The sequence below is a fragment of the Cryptomeria japonica genome, chromosome 11 (genome assembly GCF_030272615.1).
Source record: "Cryptomeria japonica chromosome 11, Sugi_1.0, whole genome shotgun sequence".
NCBI classification, from domain to species: domain Eukaryota; kingdom Viridiplantae; phylum Streptophyta; class Pinopsida; order Cupressales; family Cupressaceae; genus Cryptomeria; species Cryptomeria japonica.
The window spans coordinates 679920091-679935128 of NC_081415.1; the positions used below are offsets into that span (position 1 = coordinate 679920091).

General features: G+C 35.3%; 1 protein-coding gene across 3 annotated transcripts; it reads right to left on the reverse strand.

Moving 5' to 3' along the window:
- Positions 1-1066: 1066 nt before the first annotated feature.
- Positions 1067-14243, reverse strand: LOC131038094 (uncharacterized). 3 transcript variants are annotated; one of them, XR_009104357.2, is made up of 11 exons: positions 13861-14243; positions 9733-9951; positions 8982-9090; positions 8604-8645; positions 8356-8415; positions 5132-7222; positions 4872-4973; positions 2555-2695; positions 2302-2427; positions 1621-1952; positions 1067-1485 (listed from the first exon to the last, which is right to left on the reverse strand). XR_009104357.2 is itself a non-coding variant. In XM_057970400.2 (10 exons), the coding sequence occupies exons 1-10, from the start codon at positions 12915-12917 to the stop codon at positions 1800-1802; spliced, it is 3141 nt and encodes a 1046-aa protein (XP_057826383.1). In that variant the 5' UTR covers positions 12918-13809; the 3' UTR covers positions 1582-1799. The 3 variants fall into 3 exon arrangements, 1 of the variants encoding a protein (XP_057826383.1); XR_009104355.2 differs by lacking the exon at positions 13861-14243 and adding an exon at positions 12820-13809; XM_057970400.2 differs by lacking the exons at positions 1067-1485; positions 13861-14243 and adding an exon at positions 12820-13809 and having other exon boundaries at positions 1582-1952.
- Positions 14244-15038: the final 795 nt, after the last annotated feature.

Here is a 15038-nt window from a genome sequence, read left to right on the forward strand (position 1 = left end):
TCTAAGAATATTTATGTCAACTCATCCTTTGTCATATACTTCGGATTATTTCTTTGATATACGCCCCTTGGAATTTTGGAAATGACAACAAAAATTAAGTGAAGCTCTAAATACCAATTGCAGCATTCCTAAGCTAAAATTGAAAAGCAAACTGCAAAAAATAAATAAGAATGAAAAGATGAAGCAAAATGGGAGCACCTGCCCAACCAAAGGTGGATTACACCTACAAATTTGTCTATAACACGAACTTGTCCACAATAGCAGCTCTCCATTGCATTAAAGTTGAAATGATAAAACTAGTATACCTATATTTAAAAAATACATGTAAAATATGCCGAGAGAGATCTTATAATAGAAAAGAATCATTTGTAAAATAAATGTTCTAAAATACTAAACACCAAGAATACACATTATAGATGCCTCTTGGCATAAAGATATATTCTTTAGGGTTTTTCCCACTTTGTATGCTAAAAAAATCCCTACTCAACTCAAGACTTAAACACTCCACTAACTCTAGTTACCGAAAATATAAAAAAATATAATATTATCCTAAACTAATGCAAACACCAAGAGCCTTTATACAATATAGGCCATAACAAATACATGTAAATTTTGGTCATCAGACCATAATAAACAACTCAAACACAAAACCCTAAAAATGGGAAATATTCATCTCTCAATTACTGGAAAAAACATCAAATCTGCAAAAACATAACTAATCTCTCACCAACTTCAAGTTTGGGAGGACTGAATACTCTCCTCTCTATTAAAGGAAAATTCTCTTTAACATGTGCATATGATCAGCCACACGCTTTCCTGAAAGTACGCTTCAAAATAGATCCTTGAGCAGAAGGAAATTCATCATCAATTTATGCAAAGACTTGGTTCTAATAGTAGAATGAATTGATATAAACAACTACCTGTTTACTCGTCATACATACTGAAATTGCATTTAGTTAGTGTTTCAAGATCTCAGGAACACCTTCCCTAGACCAATGCAAAATGAACTAGGAACAATTCCATCCATTTGTAACATTCAAGGAAAAAATATATCTGAAACTGAAAATTAAGCAAAACATCAACCTTAATCTCATTGAAATGGGAAATAGGCGACACTAATCCCTTGTATATTCTATTAAGAAAATGCTATTGAGCATTTACAAGGCGACACCAGAACTCTCAAGGCATGTTGTGTAACATGAATCAATTTCACATAACATCCCATTGGTTGATTTTGTGAAATATTCCAGTGAACGTTATAAATTAACGAAGGAAAAGATGTTCCCCTACAGAGAAAAACAAGATTATTAAAATAAGCAAGGTCTTATAGCTGAAGCTTGCCTTTCTTTACAACCAAGTGGGAAATTGTTCAAAAGAAATGCAAGTGCAAGTCCTTTGAAATATTTACCACCTGGTAGAGGGGATTTAAATGCCATCCAGCAGACATGTTTCCCTGCCTAGAGAAGCTGGACAAAGTTAATTAACCTGCGGAAACAAGAAGCCATCTATCAATCCTTCCACATTCTGCTCATTTTAGGATTCAATGTACATTGTAAATGACACAATTATGCCCAACAAAACTTGAAGAACTGAAATTTTTTCCACATTTTGGTGACTTACATTACACTGTCCTGCAGTTAGTTGAAGGATTGATGGTGCGACACAAGTCAAGTAGGCACCCACTTGCAGCACATTTTGGGACAAAAAATACACATCCATAATCTGGTATAGATCTTTCCAGAATACAGTAATTACTGCAACGTTTCAGCTATGCTACAGATGGGAATAAAAGAAGATTGCTAGAATGCATTCAATATTTGAGGACCACTATCAATGCTCTGATGTGTGACTATACTAGGTTGGCTGCTCGTAGTCATATTGTTTTTTGTGTTTTGATACAACAAATTCGTCAGGGACCACAAAATCTCCATCCTGTGCACCTCTTTATTTGCCTGATTGTAAAATTGCAAATCTCAGTTAAGAAACACAGCCCATAGTCAAAAACAAAACACAAAAAAGAATTTTCTCCAACAATTTCCAAAGAGAAACAGTTATAATTGGTCAAATTGTTAAAAACTTTCATGCAGTAACGACCATCCACTAGCATTTTAAGGATAAAAATAATGCTTTTACAATACCACTTATTATTACTGTGAATTTAAACTAAATATCGATATTGCAAAAGACTTTGATTTGTTGATTCTGATATGGTCATTATTATATATTCAGTCCTTTTAACATCCGTGATATAATTCAAGTACTTAATGCAAAAATAAAAAGTCAATTTCATGTGGTACTTACCTCGACAGCAAAGCGCGCCCAGATCATGTCATTATGAGCTTCCATGAATCCTTTTAAAATAGTAAGCCCCAGTCCTCGAATGACGTCTGCTATTTCAAGAAAGAGTCCTTGCTTCTCACAAACCATCTGCAAATTGGCATAAAATAACACCATCACACCATGTCCTAGACAAAAAAAACTATATTTCTAAGTGAAAATAAAACTAAACTTTTAGGTGCAAATAAAAGCCTGCATATATGATAACTGGATTTACCTCTATAAGCATCTGCCGAGGTTGACTCATATTCTCCACTATGATAGGGCATGCCATGCTTTGACCACCCACTTCCACTGCCCAGCTAGTACCTCCTTCCAGGTAACCTTTCCCAAGAAAACCTCTATCCTTATCAAGCACCTACACAGTTTCCCAAGGAGATGAGAGATACATACATCACTAAAATTCAAAAAAATTATCAAAGAGAACTTGAAAAATCCAGAAAGAAGTAGCATACTTAAGTCAATATATTTCTGTGTAACTACTGGAATGGTCTTTGAGAGCTCAATTTGTTGTGCAGAACAGAAAATTCAGAAATGAACAGTAGGAAGACAAGCAATGCAAAACAAAAATCTCAGAATGTCACCAAAAGCAATTTTGAGGTTTCACAATTTCAAATGTAACAACAAAATGGAAACATAAGATACCAAAAAAAAATTCGAGTATAAGCAGTTTACAATATCATGCCAAAGTTTGAACAAGCAAACTTTTTTAATAATAAAACAGGATGAATTATGATAAAACCTGAATGCAGTGGCTGTTAAAACCTTGTTTCGATAAAAGATGCATTGGACTTCACACTGAAAGTGTTCCTGACAATGCAACTCACCTACATTTATCATATAAAACAATAATATGCCAAAAAGAACTAGAATAAATAACATACAGATTGAAAATGGAACCAATTATGTCCAGAAAGGAACCATTTCTTGAATATGACATGATTTACATTTTTGTTAAATTGAAATGACAGGCAAGCCAAAACCGGGATGGCATCACAGAAACACCACGAGGGAGGAAACTTTGGACAAAGTTGGCCCACTGCTGCACCAAGTTTTGATTTGCTCACAAGAAAATGGATAGATTATTAGATAACTTGTCCAACTTACTTCCACCATTCTTAGTATTTAAAATGAAGCCAATAGATTTTTTTATGAAATAAATCTACATATTTTTTAAAAAAGAATAAATACACCTGCACAGGATCACTGTGAAATCAACAAAGCCTTGATCAAAAGACTAGAAGTGATATGCTGATACCCCTTTCTATAGGTCTACTGCCAGAAAAGAGTATAATTAGCTCTCTACATTTACTTATGATTTAAAAATTAATTGTGAGTTGATCTGCTCAAACACCCTCTCACATGTGGAACAAGTGTTTCTTTCCAAACTATTTGGCAAGTTATTGTTGAATCAAAGATTGTTCATTCACTTGGTATTTTCTTTACGAAGGCCTCCCTATTGGCAAATAGTTGATCTTGATCCATTTAGGTGTGTTGAACCCCACATTGTGTGGATACATTGAGACAATCAGGAATCTGTTCAGGTTCTACACTTTCCTGGTGGATGGGGCTAGATTTCGAATTAAATTTGCACAGCTTTGACAGGATTTCAGAATGAAGATTTTGTTTAACCTATGGAAACTGATACATTTTCATGCAAACAATTACAGTACAAGCTAAAAAGATATTAATAATAAATCCGTAACAGAAAAACATGCTTTAAACCAAATTTATAAATAGAGAGAATCTCACGCTACAGTATTCTCTGACCAACATGGAGCGATTTTAGCCTTTGGCATGGCTCAGAAATATGCCAAACAAGACTAATTAATATGCAGATCGAATGCCACTAGGACAAGTATTTTATGGGACGAACACATTTGGGCATGTTTTTTGTCTTGGTGAAGTAGCCATACTAACCAGCTCCCAAAGAAAGGATTACCAACTCCACATACTTTGAAGAAAACTCAATGCTGAATTTATTTAAATAACTAGAAGCATATAGACTGTAATAACAAAATTCCAGCAAAAGACAGTCTTCTTTTGTATTATAGTATATACCATGAAAGACTGGTTTACTTCAAGCTGACCCTGTGTAGCTTTAACCACTGAGAGAATTAAATTATTTCCTCATGTCATAGCTAACGATGTCATCATGCCTAGGCCTGCTAAAATCCTTAAAACATCCACTTTCTTTAAAAAATGTAATGCCATGGAATCAGATTCAAAATGTTAGCAAAGCTTGTTGGGTTTATTTAAATGGACATTAACCCATCCAAAATTATCCAATTTAGACATTTTTAAGTGTCAACAAACATGGTTGTTGCAAACGAACTGCACTATAGACATGTAAGGATTACGAATTTGTGTACACAATCATGACAATAAAAACTTAGCTGCCGTTTATTTTATAACATAGCAAGGAATCTTAACATTGTTGGGAGTATATTATCTAGCTGATATATATCCAACTGAAGCAAAATAATGAAAAAATTAAAAATCTCAGATTAGTACAAGTAAATAGAAAATTTCACCTTTGGCTCACAACTTTGCTTTAGTTTATCGGCATGCTTGGTGACACTCTGCAAGAAAAGCATGTGCTTGATAGTGCGTTCCAACAAAGCATCTATGCTGCACTGTATAATTGGATAACATGGTTTCAGCAACATACAAAATTTCAAAGGCCAAGCCAAGGGCAAGGGTTCTCCAAAATAACTTTGAAATCATGCCTTATCATACAAAATAGAAAGAAAAAACTCAATGAAAATAGTATAAACTTAGAAGCAAGAGTCACCTTGGTTCCATTTGGTACAATTTCTCTGAGTTCTTTAACACGGTCCTGGATCTGCTGCCTATCCTTAGGCCTTGGTCTAGAACTTTCACCAGGTTTAGCCCTCTTCTTATTGACTTTGACTGTTTCATCTGATTTTTTTGATTGAGTAGGCCCCAGGTTCTCAATCTTTGCACTCCTACTATCTTCAAACCATGAACCAAGCTGAGTCTTCAAATCAGAATTGTTGGGTGATCTTTTAGCAAGTGCCTCGCCTTGGGCCCCAGATGTAAGAGAATTTTGAACACTTTTGATATCCGCATTATTTTTACAATGAGAAAGGTCTGCACACTTGGATTGCTCAGAACCACTCAATGGTCCCGAGAAACAAGAAGTGGCCTTAACTGAGGCACTATCTACAGAAGGTGCACATCTTGAGAAAGAAATCTTTGAGGATGTATTGTCATCTGCATTGTGGTTGACAGGGAGAAGTATCTTAGCCACTACAGCATCTAAAAGATGTTCAGACTTCCTCTTGCAAAAAATACCCTTCTCCAGCTGCCTATCAATGGATGTATCAAAATTCTGTGAAATGTCTACTTCAGATGGGCACGCTGAGCCAGCTGATGCCCCAAATGAGTGAGATATGAAATTTCCACTACTTGCATGACTCACCGGCAATGATATGTCATCCCATATGGCCTGCTCTTCTGTTGTTTTTGAAACAGAACCCAAAACATCAAACAGTTCATCAGTGGCAGTAAGGGTAGTTGAATTTATAGAGCTTTCCTGTCCACTTGTTAAAGATTTAGGGTCATCAAAAGCATAAGGAACACACCCATCTGTACCAGGAAGAACTTCCACAAAGGCAGCCTCTGAACTGTTGGAACTTTCTTTTTCTGAACAAAAGTTATCGACCATAAGATCCTGGAAAAAAGACAATACACCTTTAGTTGTCATTCCTTTGTCCCAGGGCTGAGATCCTAATCCAGGGGTTGCAGGAATTGAGAAGTCATCATCTAAAGAAGGTATAAGATCATTGCTGACTGGCTCTTGTATAGCAGACTCACACTGCCCAGATGTCATGCCCCAGGAATCATAGTGAGGATGCCGAGCCAGAACAGTCCCTGAAGAAAACACAGAATCCTTGTATGCAGGGCAGCTATTATCCAACTCAACCAAAGGAATGCTGTCCAATCCTTCAACCCCATTAGTATGCATTAGAGGCACGGATGAAGCTGCAGAATGTGCAGATTGCCTACAAACATCCTGGAGTGCAGGAAAAGAAGATAGAATATCTGTCTGTTTCAGGTTACTTATATGAGATGGACCTGTCTCACACAAAACTCTCTTATGCATACCTTCATCCCTGGCAGACTCACTCAAATTACAGTGCATAATTTTATCAGAATCAGTAAATTTAACTACATCAAAAGTAAGATTCGAAAATGTTGCTTCGTGAAAAGTAGATAGTGCATTATTCTGAATGTTTGATTGGCCTTTTCTCTGAGCATTGATAGGAAGAAGACGAGGCAACTGCCTTTGTAACTCCATTTCCTTTACTATTTGCTGTTCCATAAGTTCTAAACTATTATTCCCTGTTCCTGAAGCAACAAATAATGACTGGCGATTGCCATCCTTACATGAACTTGCTTGTAGCATACCCTGAAGAGGGTATATTACCCTAGCACTGGGCATTGCCCTGGTTACTTTTAAAAAAGTTTCCTGCTCATGAGCAAGTGAGGGTGTGGGACTACTTAATTGAATTCCCTTTTGATGTAACCGAGAGAATTGGCTTAAAGATTTAGCTAAAATACTAGAACTGCATACAAAAGGCAATGCATGAGCTTGTGCTTGGGATCCTTTAGATAGTCCCAAAATAGAAAATGAATCACCACCTTCTTCTGAAAATTTTGAACTTGAATCTTTTACTATCGACTGATTAGATATCCCATCAAGCAGTGATGTACATTTCATTCCTGTTATAGGCTGAATTCCACGATTCCCTCCACTCAAAAATTCTTGAACATGGACTTGTGTAAATGCTCTTGATACATTGTGAACGCTTCCAAATAAGGTCTTTACATGTCTTACAAAATCCAAATCCTCCATAATCTGCACACAAATACCAACCAAATTAACCCTGAATAAAATTCAGAACAATCGATTGAATTTGGCTATGAATCTAAACCATAAATTACAATTTAATAATTTATATGTATAGAAAATTCTCAACTCTCCCTCATTTACAATGTCTAAAAATATTTATGTTCATCATTTCATATGCCAATTAAAAAACATTACCATGACCATACTGCAATGTGTTTTTCATTTAGACTTGGCACAGTATTAATAAACTGCACATCACTTCTCTTAATGCAGTGAGTGAGAACTGCATGCTATGCATGCCTGGTGACCTGGCTCCTGTTTGTGTTGCAGGCTGAGGAGCCAACAAACCCTCATGGACCAATTAAAAGAATAAAAAAGTGCATATGGCTTTGATTTCAACACTATACTCCTCAAAGTTACTCCATGTCCGTAACATAATCCTACTAGAATGGAGGTTCTAGATTCTCTCTACCTTTATTGTTTACATCTTTCAAAATTTTGTGGACCTGTAACATACTCCTACTAGAATAGAGGTTCTAGATTCTCTCTACCTTTATTGTTTACACCTTTTAAAATTTTGCAGACTGTAATGTCGTATTTATCTTTAAAGGACATACAATATCTGATATCATATGCAGCGGATGGGAAACATTCAACTAATATCTAGGAAATAGTCATTTATTCTCTGCTAACAAATCCATTTTTCTAAAGTCTCAAATATAACGCTTAACTATAAGAATTATCTAAATGGTCCCTCGTGCCCAATGAAGGCTACAATAAAGCTCCGATGAAAATTCTTCTGATTTTTGGAATACTTCAAATTTTCAAGCATCCAGGAATAAAATATTATTGTTAACATTTATTCTATGATCTAGATAGCCTAGGTCGCCTCTTAGCAATCTGATGAGATTCTGTCCTTAGCCATAGGAATATAGCACCAACAAACAAGAAATCAATCCCTAAGATAACTTTTCAAGAATGACAATAAGCTACCATGAATACCAAAAATATTTACCATGCAATTGGTTGAAATCAATACTTTCAATCATAGATCTGTGGAATACAACACGAATTGTATTCCAGCAAGCAGTACCACTTAACTGTGTTCTAAATAAATGAAAACTTTGTAGTACACTTACAGTCTGTCTTGAACCAAGTTGAACCACTCCATATGGCACTGCTGCTATAACTGCAATTGTCTGCATGATAATAAATAAACAATGGCTGATGGTGTAGAATTATTTTGAAAATTAAAATAATAAGAAGACATTATCAGGCTAAAAAACTTGAAACTGTTTCCCACACAACTGTAAAAGTTTCTTTGACAATGTGCCTGCCCAACCACCAAAGTAAAAAAGCTACAAAAATTATGAAAGATCTTTCTCACCTTTATTCCAGCTGCAAATTGATTTTTCCAACCATCAGGATACTGCAGTTAACATGACTAAATTTAAATATAGAAAGATAAACTAATAAAATTTAAACCTCACACATCTAAAAGAGCAAACTAATCCTCAAAATTGCACTTTAAATTATCATCTGATGAAATGGATAAAATCAGTAAGTAGTTTAGGATCCCACATGAGGTGTGTAAGAATCATTTTACTTGGACAAAAAAATTGTTCCTAGTCATTAATAAACAGAACAGTAGAATTTCTCTTAACCATTAATAATATAGAAATGGTTATTAGTTCATTTCTTATTTTGTAGTCATACGTGTTGACAGTTCTAGTACATGTATCTTGCATATCATTTGGTTACTAACCTCAAAACTTGAGGATCCATTAAGTGACTCAAGAAAAGTCCTCCCACTAAGAAAGTTCTCTTGAAAGATCCACTGATGCCTTCCAGAAAAGGCAATGCTTCCAATGGTGCTGGAACAAAAATTGTTAGGAAATACCATTAGTAAATTGTCCAGAAATGCTTCTTGATTAAACAGGGAGGATAAGAAGCCTTCAACATTTTAAAATTCATGAGAACGATAAACCGTACAGCATGAAAAAAGAGAAAAAAATTATACAATTCATACTCCACGCATCATTTCTTAATCTTTTAAGTAAAAAAAAACTATTTTTACTTGAGCAGAAAAATATAGAACAATCTACCATTGATTATGAAACTTCAAAAAAAAATTAATGGCACAATCCTTGATAAATTGATAAAGGATGTTTACGCAGCATTGCCTGTGCATATGCAATTTAGTTAAATAAATTTATTAACATTTGTGGCACTTCTCCACCTCAACATAAAATGATATTTCACTGCACCCATGCCTCAAAATAAACAAGGATTGGCTACAGTTAAGAGTGCACCCTTCCTCTGTAATCATTTGAATCTCAACACATTATTTTCATGAATTCAACCTAAAATATATCATCCAACCATGCACTACAAAATGTCCATCAAACTTAATAGCGCCATCCTTTTCAACAGGCCTCTCCAGTAAATTAAGTTTACAACTAATAATATAGCACAAACAATCTAGTTACCAAAAAACTGTGTGGTAAAGGGCATACCCTTCTCCAAATGGATGTGTCTGATGTGACATGTTAGCCACAAGTTGTCCAATTTGATCTTCCATGGAAAAACCATCTTGACCATGGACTCCATGATTGAGTAGCATTCCTCCAGTATCCCATCCATTGGGAAGAGTGCTGGTTGATGTGAATATAGAAGTATTTGAAAAGCTTGATGATTGCACAGACTGATAGTGGCCATCTTCCCATGTAAGAATCCTGAAAAAAGAATGACAAGAAAACTGAGTTCTTGCTTACTTCTCTAGGCATGTTGACAAGTGTTTTTTATATGTGCTAATATAGTGACACCATTCTACAATTTACAGTATCATTAAGATGAGGTTCCCAATGCTTGAGAGCTGACCCTGTTGACCTCTTGAAGCTATAAAAACTTAAGTCCCTACCACAGGCTATAATGTAAGTGAAATTAAAAAATCTGTAGCTATCAAATTCTTTAAAAAAAAAGCAAACGATGTGAAGAAAAATTCTGCTTTCTTTCACTCTGTTCAACTTTTACATTTTTTGAACAACCCAATACCCATTCACATCTGACTGCCAAGATCATATTTTGAAAGCAACACTGTACGTGAAAGAGAAATGAATTTTCAGGTCTACAATGAGGCAGGAATTTCACTTACAAGCATTCCTCTAGTTGATTCACATTCAAAGTATTTTTTCAGGTAACTGAAACATCTATATGCAAACAACTAATGCCTAGCATATAACACTAATCCAGCAAAATGTAAGAAATACTTGTCCAATACAAAACATTTACAATGTGACAATGCCGGAGTAAAGGACCAACTTCTATACACCCGAAGATGAGTGAATAAATTTAGACAAAAATAATTAAGTAATCCCAATGATACCTTGTGTAAACAGGTTTACAGATCATGGAATCGTTAATTCCATTCCTGCAAATGTTTCTGTGCTAGGCTAGAGCAAATCCTGGATACTGGACACTCAAGAGTCAATACATAAATAGTCTTAGAGATGATCAGTAGACAAAACGCGGTCAGATTTCAAGCTTATGTGTTTGAAAAGAGCTTCATGTTGAAGGAAATGGTTAATAGGTTTGTACTAGTTACAAATTCAAGCTCATGAAATAAAAGCCTTTCCTAATCCACTGACCAAGCAAGCCTTTGCAGCTGGTAAGAAAAATTCTATAATAACAAACTTAACAAAGAATTTTAAAAAGATTAAGGAAGAACAAACATTTTAAATGAGATGAGAAATAGTCTGATCACATCAAACAAATGCTGAACATTTGAAAAGAAAACATTCACATGTGATGAAAAAATCACATGGACTATTCCAGCTAGTAAGTCCAAAAGCATTAAAAATTGTATATAATTTCCAAGGACACCAAAATACTGCATAGTATGCAAAGAATATTACACAGAAAACTAGACGGATAAATTGCAGGGCAAAAAATCCCGATCCTGCATCCACAGAAACTGCACTTGCTTTTGAAGAAAGGGTAGGTAAAATATACACTATTTAAATAGTTTTGACTGGCATTTATTTTACAATACTGCCTTTTAAGACTTATATAAAGGCAAAGTAGGATTTCAGTTCTCCAGATGATGTATAAAATTTCATAGTTCCAGGACTCGCCGAGTCCTGGTGAGTCCTGAGCCGAGTGACCCTAGCTGAGTCTCAAGGACTCGTGACTCTCCAAGACTCGCTCTAGGCAAAAACCACTAGAAATTGGTTTTTTTGCCAAGTTCTGCCGAGTTTTTGCTTAGTCCTGTTGAATTTTTGCCGAGTCCCGAGTCGGGTCAGCCTTGCCGAGTCTGCGCCGAGTCCGAGTCTCGTTTCTATAATAAATACCCCTTTGCCGAACTCTAGAAGGGGATTGTTTTTCAATTTACCCTCTATATTGTTCAAAACGGTGTATATGTAAACCCCTCTAGAGTCATCCATATTCATCCTTTCAAGGAAAAATTAAATAAATCATCTATTTAACAAATTATGTGCACCTAATGCATTGTGCAGATGCATTTCCATATAGATGGTGTGGATCTGCACTACTCCATCCAGTTAGTTTAAATAATTTAATGACACCCAATTAATTTTTATGGGGGAATTCGCATTTTTTTATTTGCAGCAAACGATGCGGGGAAAACTTGTTAGCCCGCCAACTGAGAACAGACCAGCGAATATTTAAGAAAAAAAGTTCTAGCTTTCGTACTGAACTGAACAAACAAGCACAAGCACAGTACTGTTCAGAACCTACTTAAATAAAAAAACCCAAAATAATGAACATATCTAACGATTGTTCTTTACGATCTGGATTTTTTTTAATGCATTAAGTAACTCAACGATAGTGTAAAATTGATTTAAGAAAGGGCAAGAGAAGGAGCATAGAAAACAAGCATTATTGTCCACCTAGAATCTGCACGCAATAACTGGAAAAATCAGAGGAAAAAACACTATCACTTCCACCGCTGGGATGTTAAACTTTGACTACTTCAAAATGAAACAAAACGGAATGAAGCATGAAGATAACTCGCCAGAGTTTTTATCGTCTAAGTGTTATTAGGAAATAAAAACCAGAATTATATACTAAACTCAGAAAAAACGCTATTTAAATGATCCATTCCGATCGTTTATCCTTGACTACTTATAAAACAAAAATGAACACAACTAACCAGTGTTTATAAGTAACCTGCGAAAATCAGAGCAAAACGCTACAAAACAATTGCTAATATTGTTTAATCTGCTACAATATTTAGCGCCGAATTCTTCCGAGACAAAACAAAATATATATATCGCTGACGAACGCTATATTATTTTCCTAAGACTACACATATATATAGTAACTGCTAAGTCGGACAAAACGCTATCGGAACGATCTCCTAACGATATGTATACTGCTGGAATATTTCGCCCTGACAATCCACAAAATAAAACCAAACAAAAATGAACATAACTAACCACTATCATTTTTTATCAAATAGCAAAATCGTTTAAGAAAATCATTCTTGACTTTATTTCTAATGCTGTAATGCTTATCCGTGGCAACACAACAAATTCATTAAAATTCCTGAGAAAATACTAGGAAAAAAGGAAATAAAATTTTACATGCTGTTACGTGATTTAAGCTTCCAGAAAACAGCATAACTCCAGCCATTGTTGGAGCAAAGACTTTTAAGTGCCTCTCGCAACGTAAGCTCTGCCATGACCGTCTTATTCTTCTTCCTCGGTTGCACACACAATCACAACACCTTCGCTAGCTTACAGTTAGAAACTACTTCGTCGGAGGCCGCTGTCACCTCAGCCTGTCGTAAAAAGGATGATCATCACGGCAAAACCCTTTCAAGTTTGCCTGTGCCAGCAAACACTCTAACTTCCGCGACAGGAAGCCCTCCCCGCCTGTTTTGCGCGCAATCCACCGTTTCGCTTCCTTAATGGCTCCCCACTTATTGGCAAAAGCATTCCACAGTCCATCCTCCTTCGAGATAAACTCAAATACCGCTATGCACAAAACCCTAACCACAACTAAAAATAACGCTGCAACCACGGCCGGCAGGAACAACTCGCAGACAGGAAAGATAAAATAAAGTAAAACGTCTAACACACACTGAACATATTTTTCTCTACCTCCCTTCTCTACACTATTCCACAGGCTCTAACCTCGAACAGCACAATTCTCACCATTTTTACACAACAATCTTCAAATCTACAACCACAAAAATTCCAGAGCTAAGACGAAACAAAACGATCACGTATTCAACTAATTCCCCGTGCGTAAAAGAAAAACAAGTAGGAATTCATTGACCATGCAAAGAATTAAAGATACTTTGCGATATCTCCTTTCACTTCTTCAAACAAAGCCTGGCCTTAATCCTTTCAATTTCTTTCTCCTCTGCTTATTTTTCCTCTCCGCCGGATTCGATCGCGGGTGGCCTAAGGGTTTCGACTTTTCTTTTCATTTTCGTCCGTTTGCTCTTTGCGGGCAGTTTATTGTCGCCTTCATACACAAATTGCGCACTGGATAACGATGCCCGAAATAATTATTAATCATTTTCCCGAAAAATTAAAGGTGACCGTACCGACCAGCCCGTTACCCGAAAAAGAGAGAAATATACTAAAAAAAGGCGCACACACATTTCTTTAACTCACCATTTTCGAGGGTTTGTTCAAACTGCCCTGCAAACCGCTGTTTCTTTCCCGGGCAGGGCGGTAAAGGACTAATTATGACTTCTGATTGCGCTGTCCCCACTGCCACAATATTCCTATTCATATTCCCCTGGATTTAATATATGTCTTCTAAAGATAGCCAGCAGTATTTTCATTATTGTGATATGTTATAATTGTGGCAGTGCTGGAAATCTGTGTATTCGCAGGGTTGCAGCAGAGATTGTGAGGTTTGTAGGGATCATTTCTTCCTCTTCCGCGACATTCCCACCTTCACCTCCATTTTCTGCTTCTCCTCGACTCAGGAGATGTTCGCTATGCAGTACAGGGCATTACAGAACATAACAGAACAGATCAGATCAGATCAGACCAGGACATCTTAAACATGCCGGCCATTCGCGCCTGTCAAATTTAAAGAGCCCCGCAGGAGATAGTTACGCGATAGTTATCGTTAAATTATGATTGATGACATCCAAAAGTTGATGTAAAAGTTTTAGAATTGAAAAATAGTTTAAATAGACAGATATATATAATTTTTTATAATTAGTATAATGTAGGATTTTTTTGTGACGGTTGCTTATTTATTGTTTAGAATAGATTTATATTATATGTAGAAGAATAATTTATTTTTTTATTTTGTTTCGTTAGTTTATTTAAAAGGTTGCCTTACAAAAATGTCTAAGTATAGTCATATGACTATTAAATTTAAACTTTTAGAGAGGAATATTGAAATTGTGCAAGTACAACTTGCTTTTAATTTTTCATATTTTATTATTTCTACTTTTTCATTTATTTTTAGGTTTAAAATTTAATAAATAATTATTTAAAATCAAATCAAAGATTGTATAACAAAATTATTTGTATATATTCTTATTTTAATCAAGAGGAATTAGTAGGTTAGTCTAACAATATCGAGTTTAGCTTTTTGAAAAGGTAAGCCAATAACTGATAATGAATGAAGTGATAAGAAAATCTTAACTAAAATATTTTTTAGTGGAATGAATACCTCTAACTTATCATTGACCTGTCAATCTTTGTTTCAAACCAAAAACCAATTATTTAGATGTTTATATTTGTAACTCCATCTTTAACAAATTTACTAAAATAATATAAAATAACGCATAATAAAAATGAAAAACTTTAAACTTAAAATATAGAAGAAC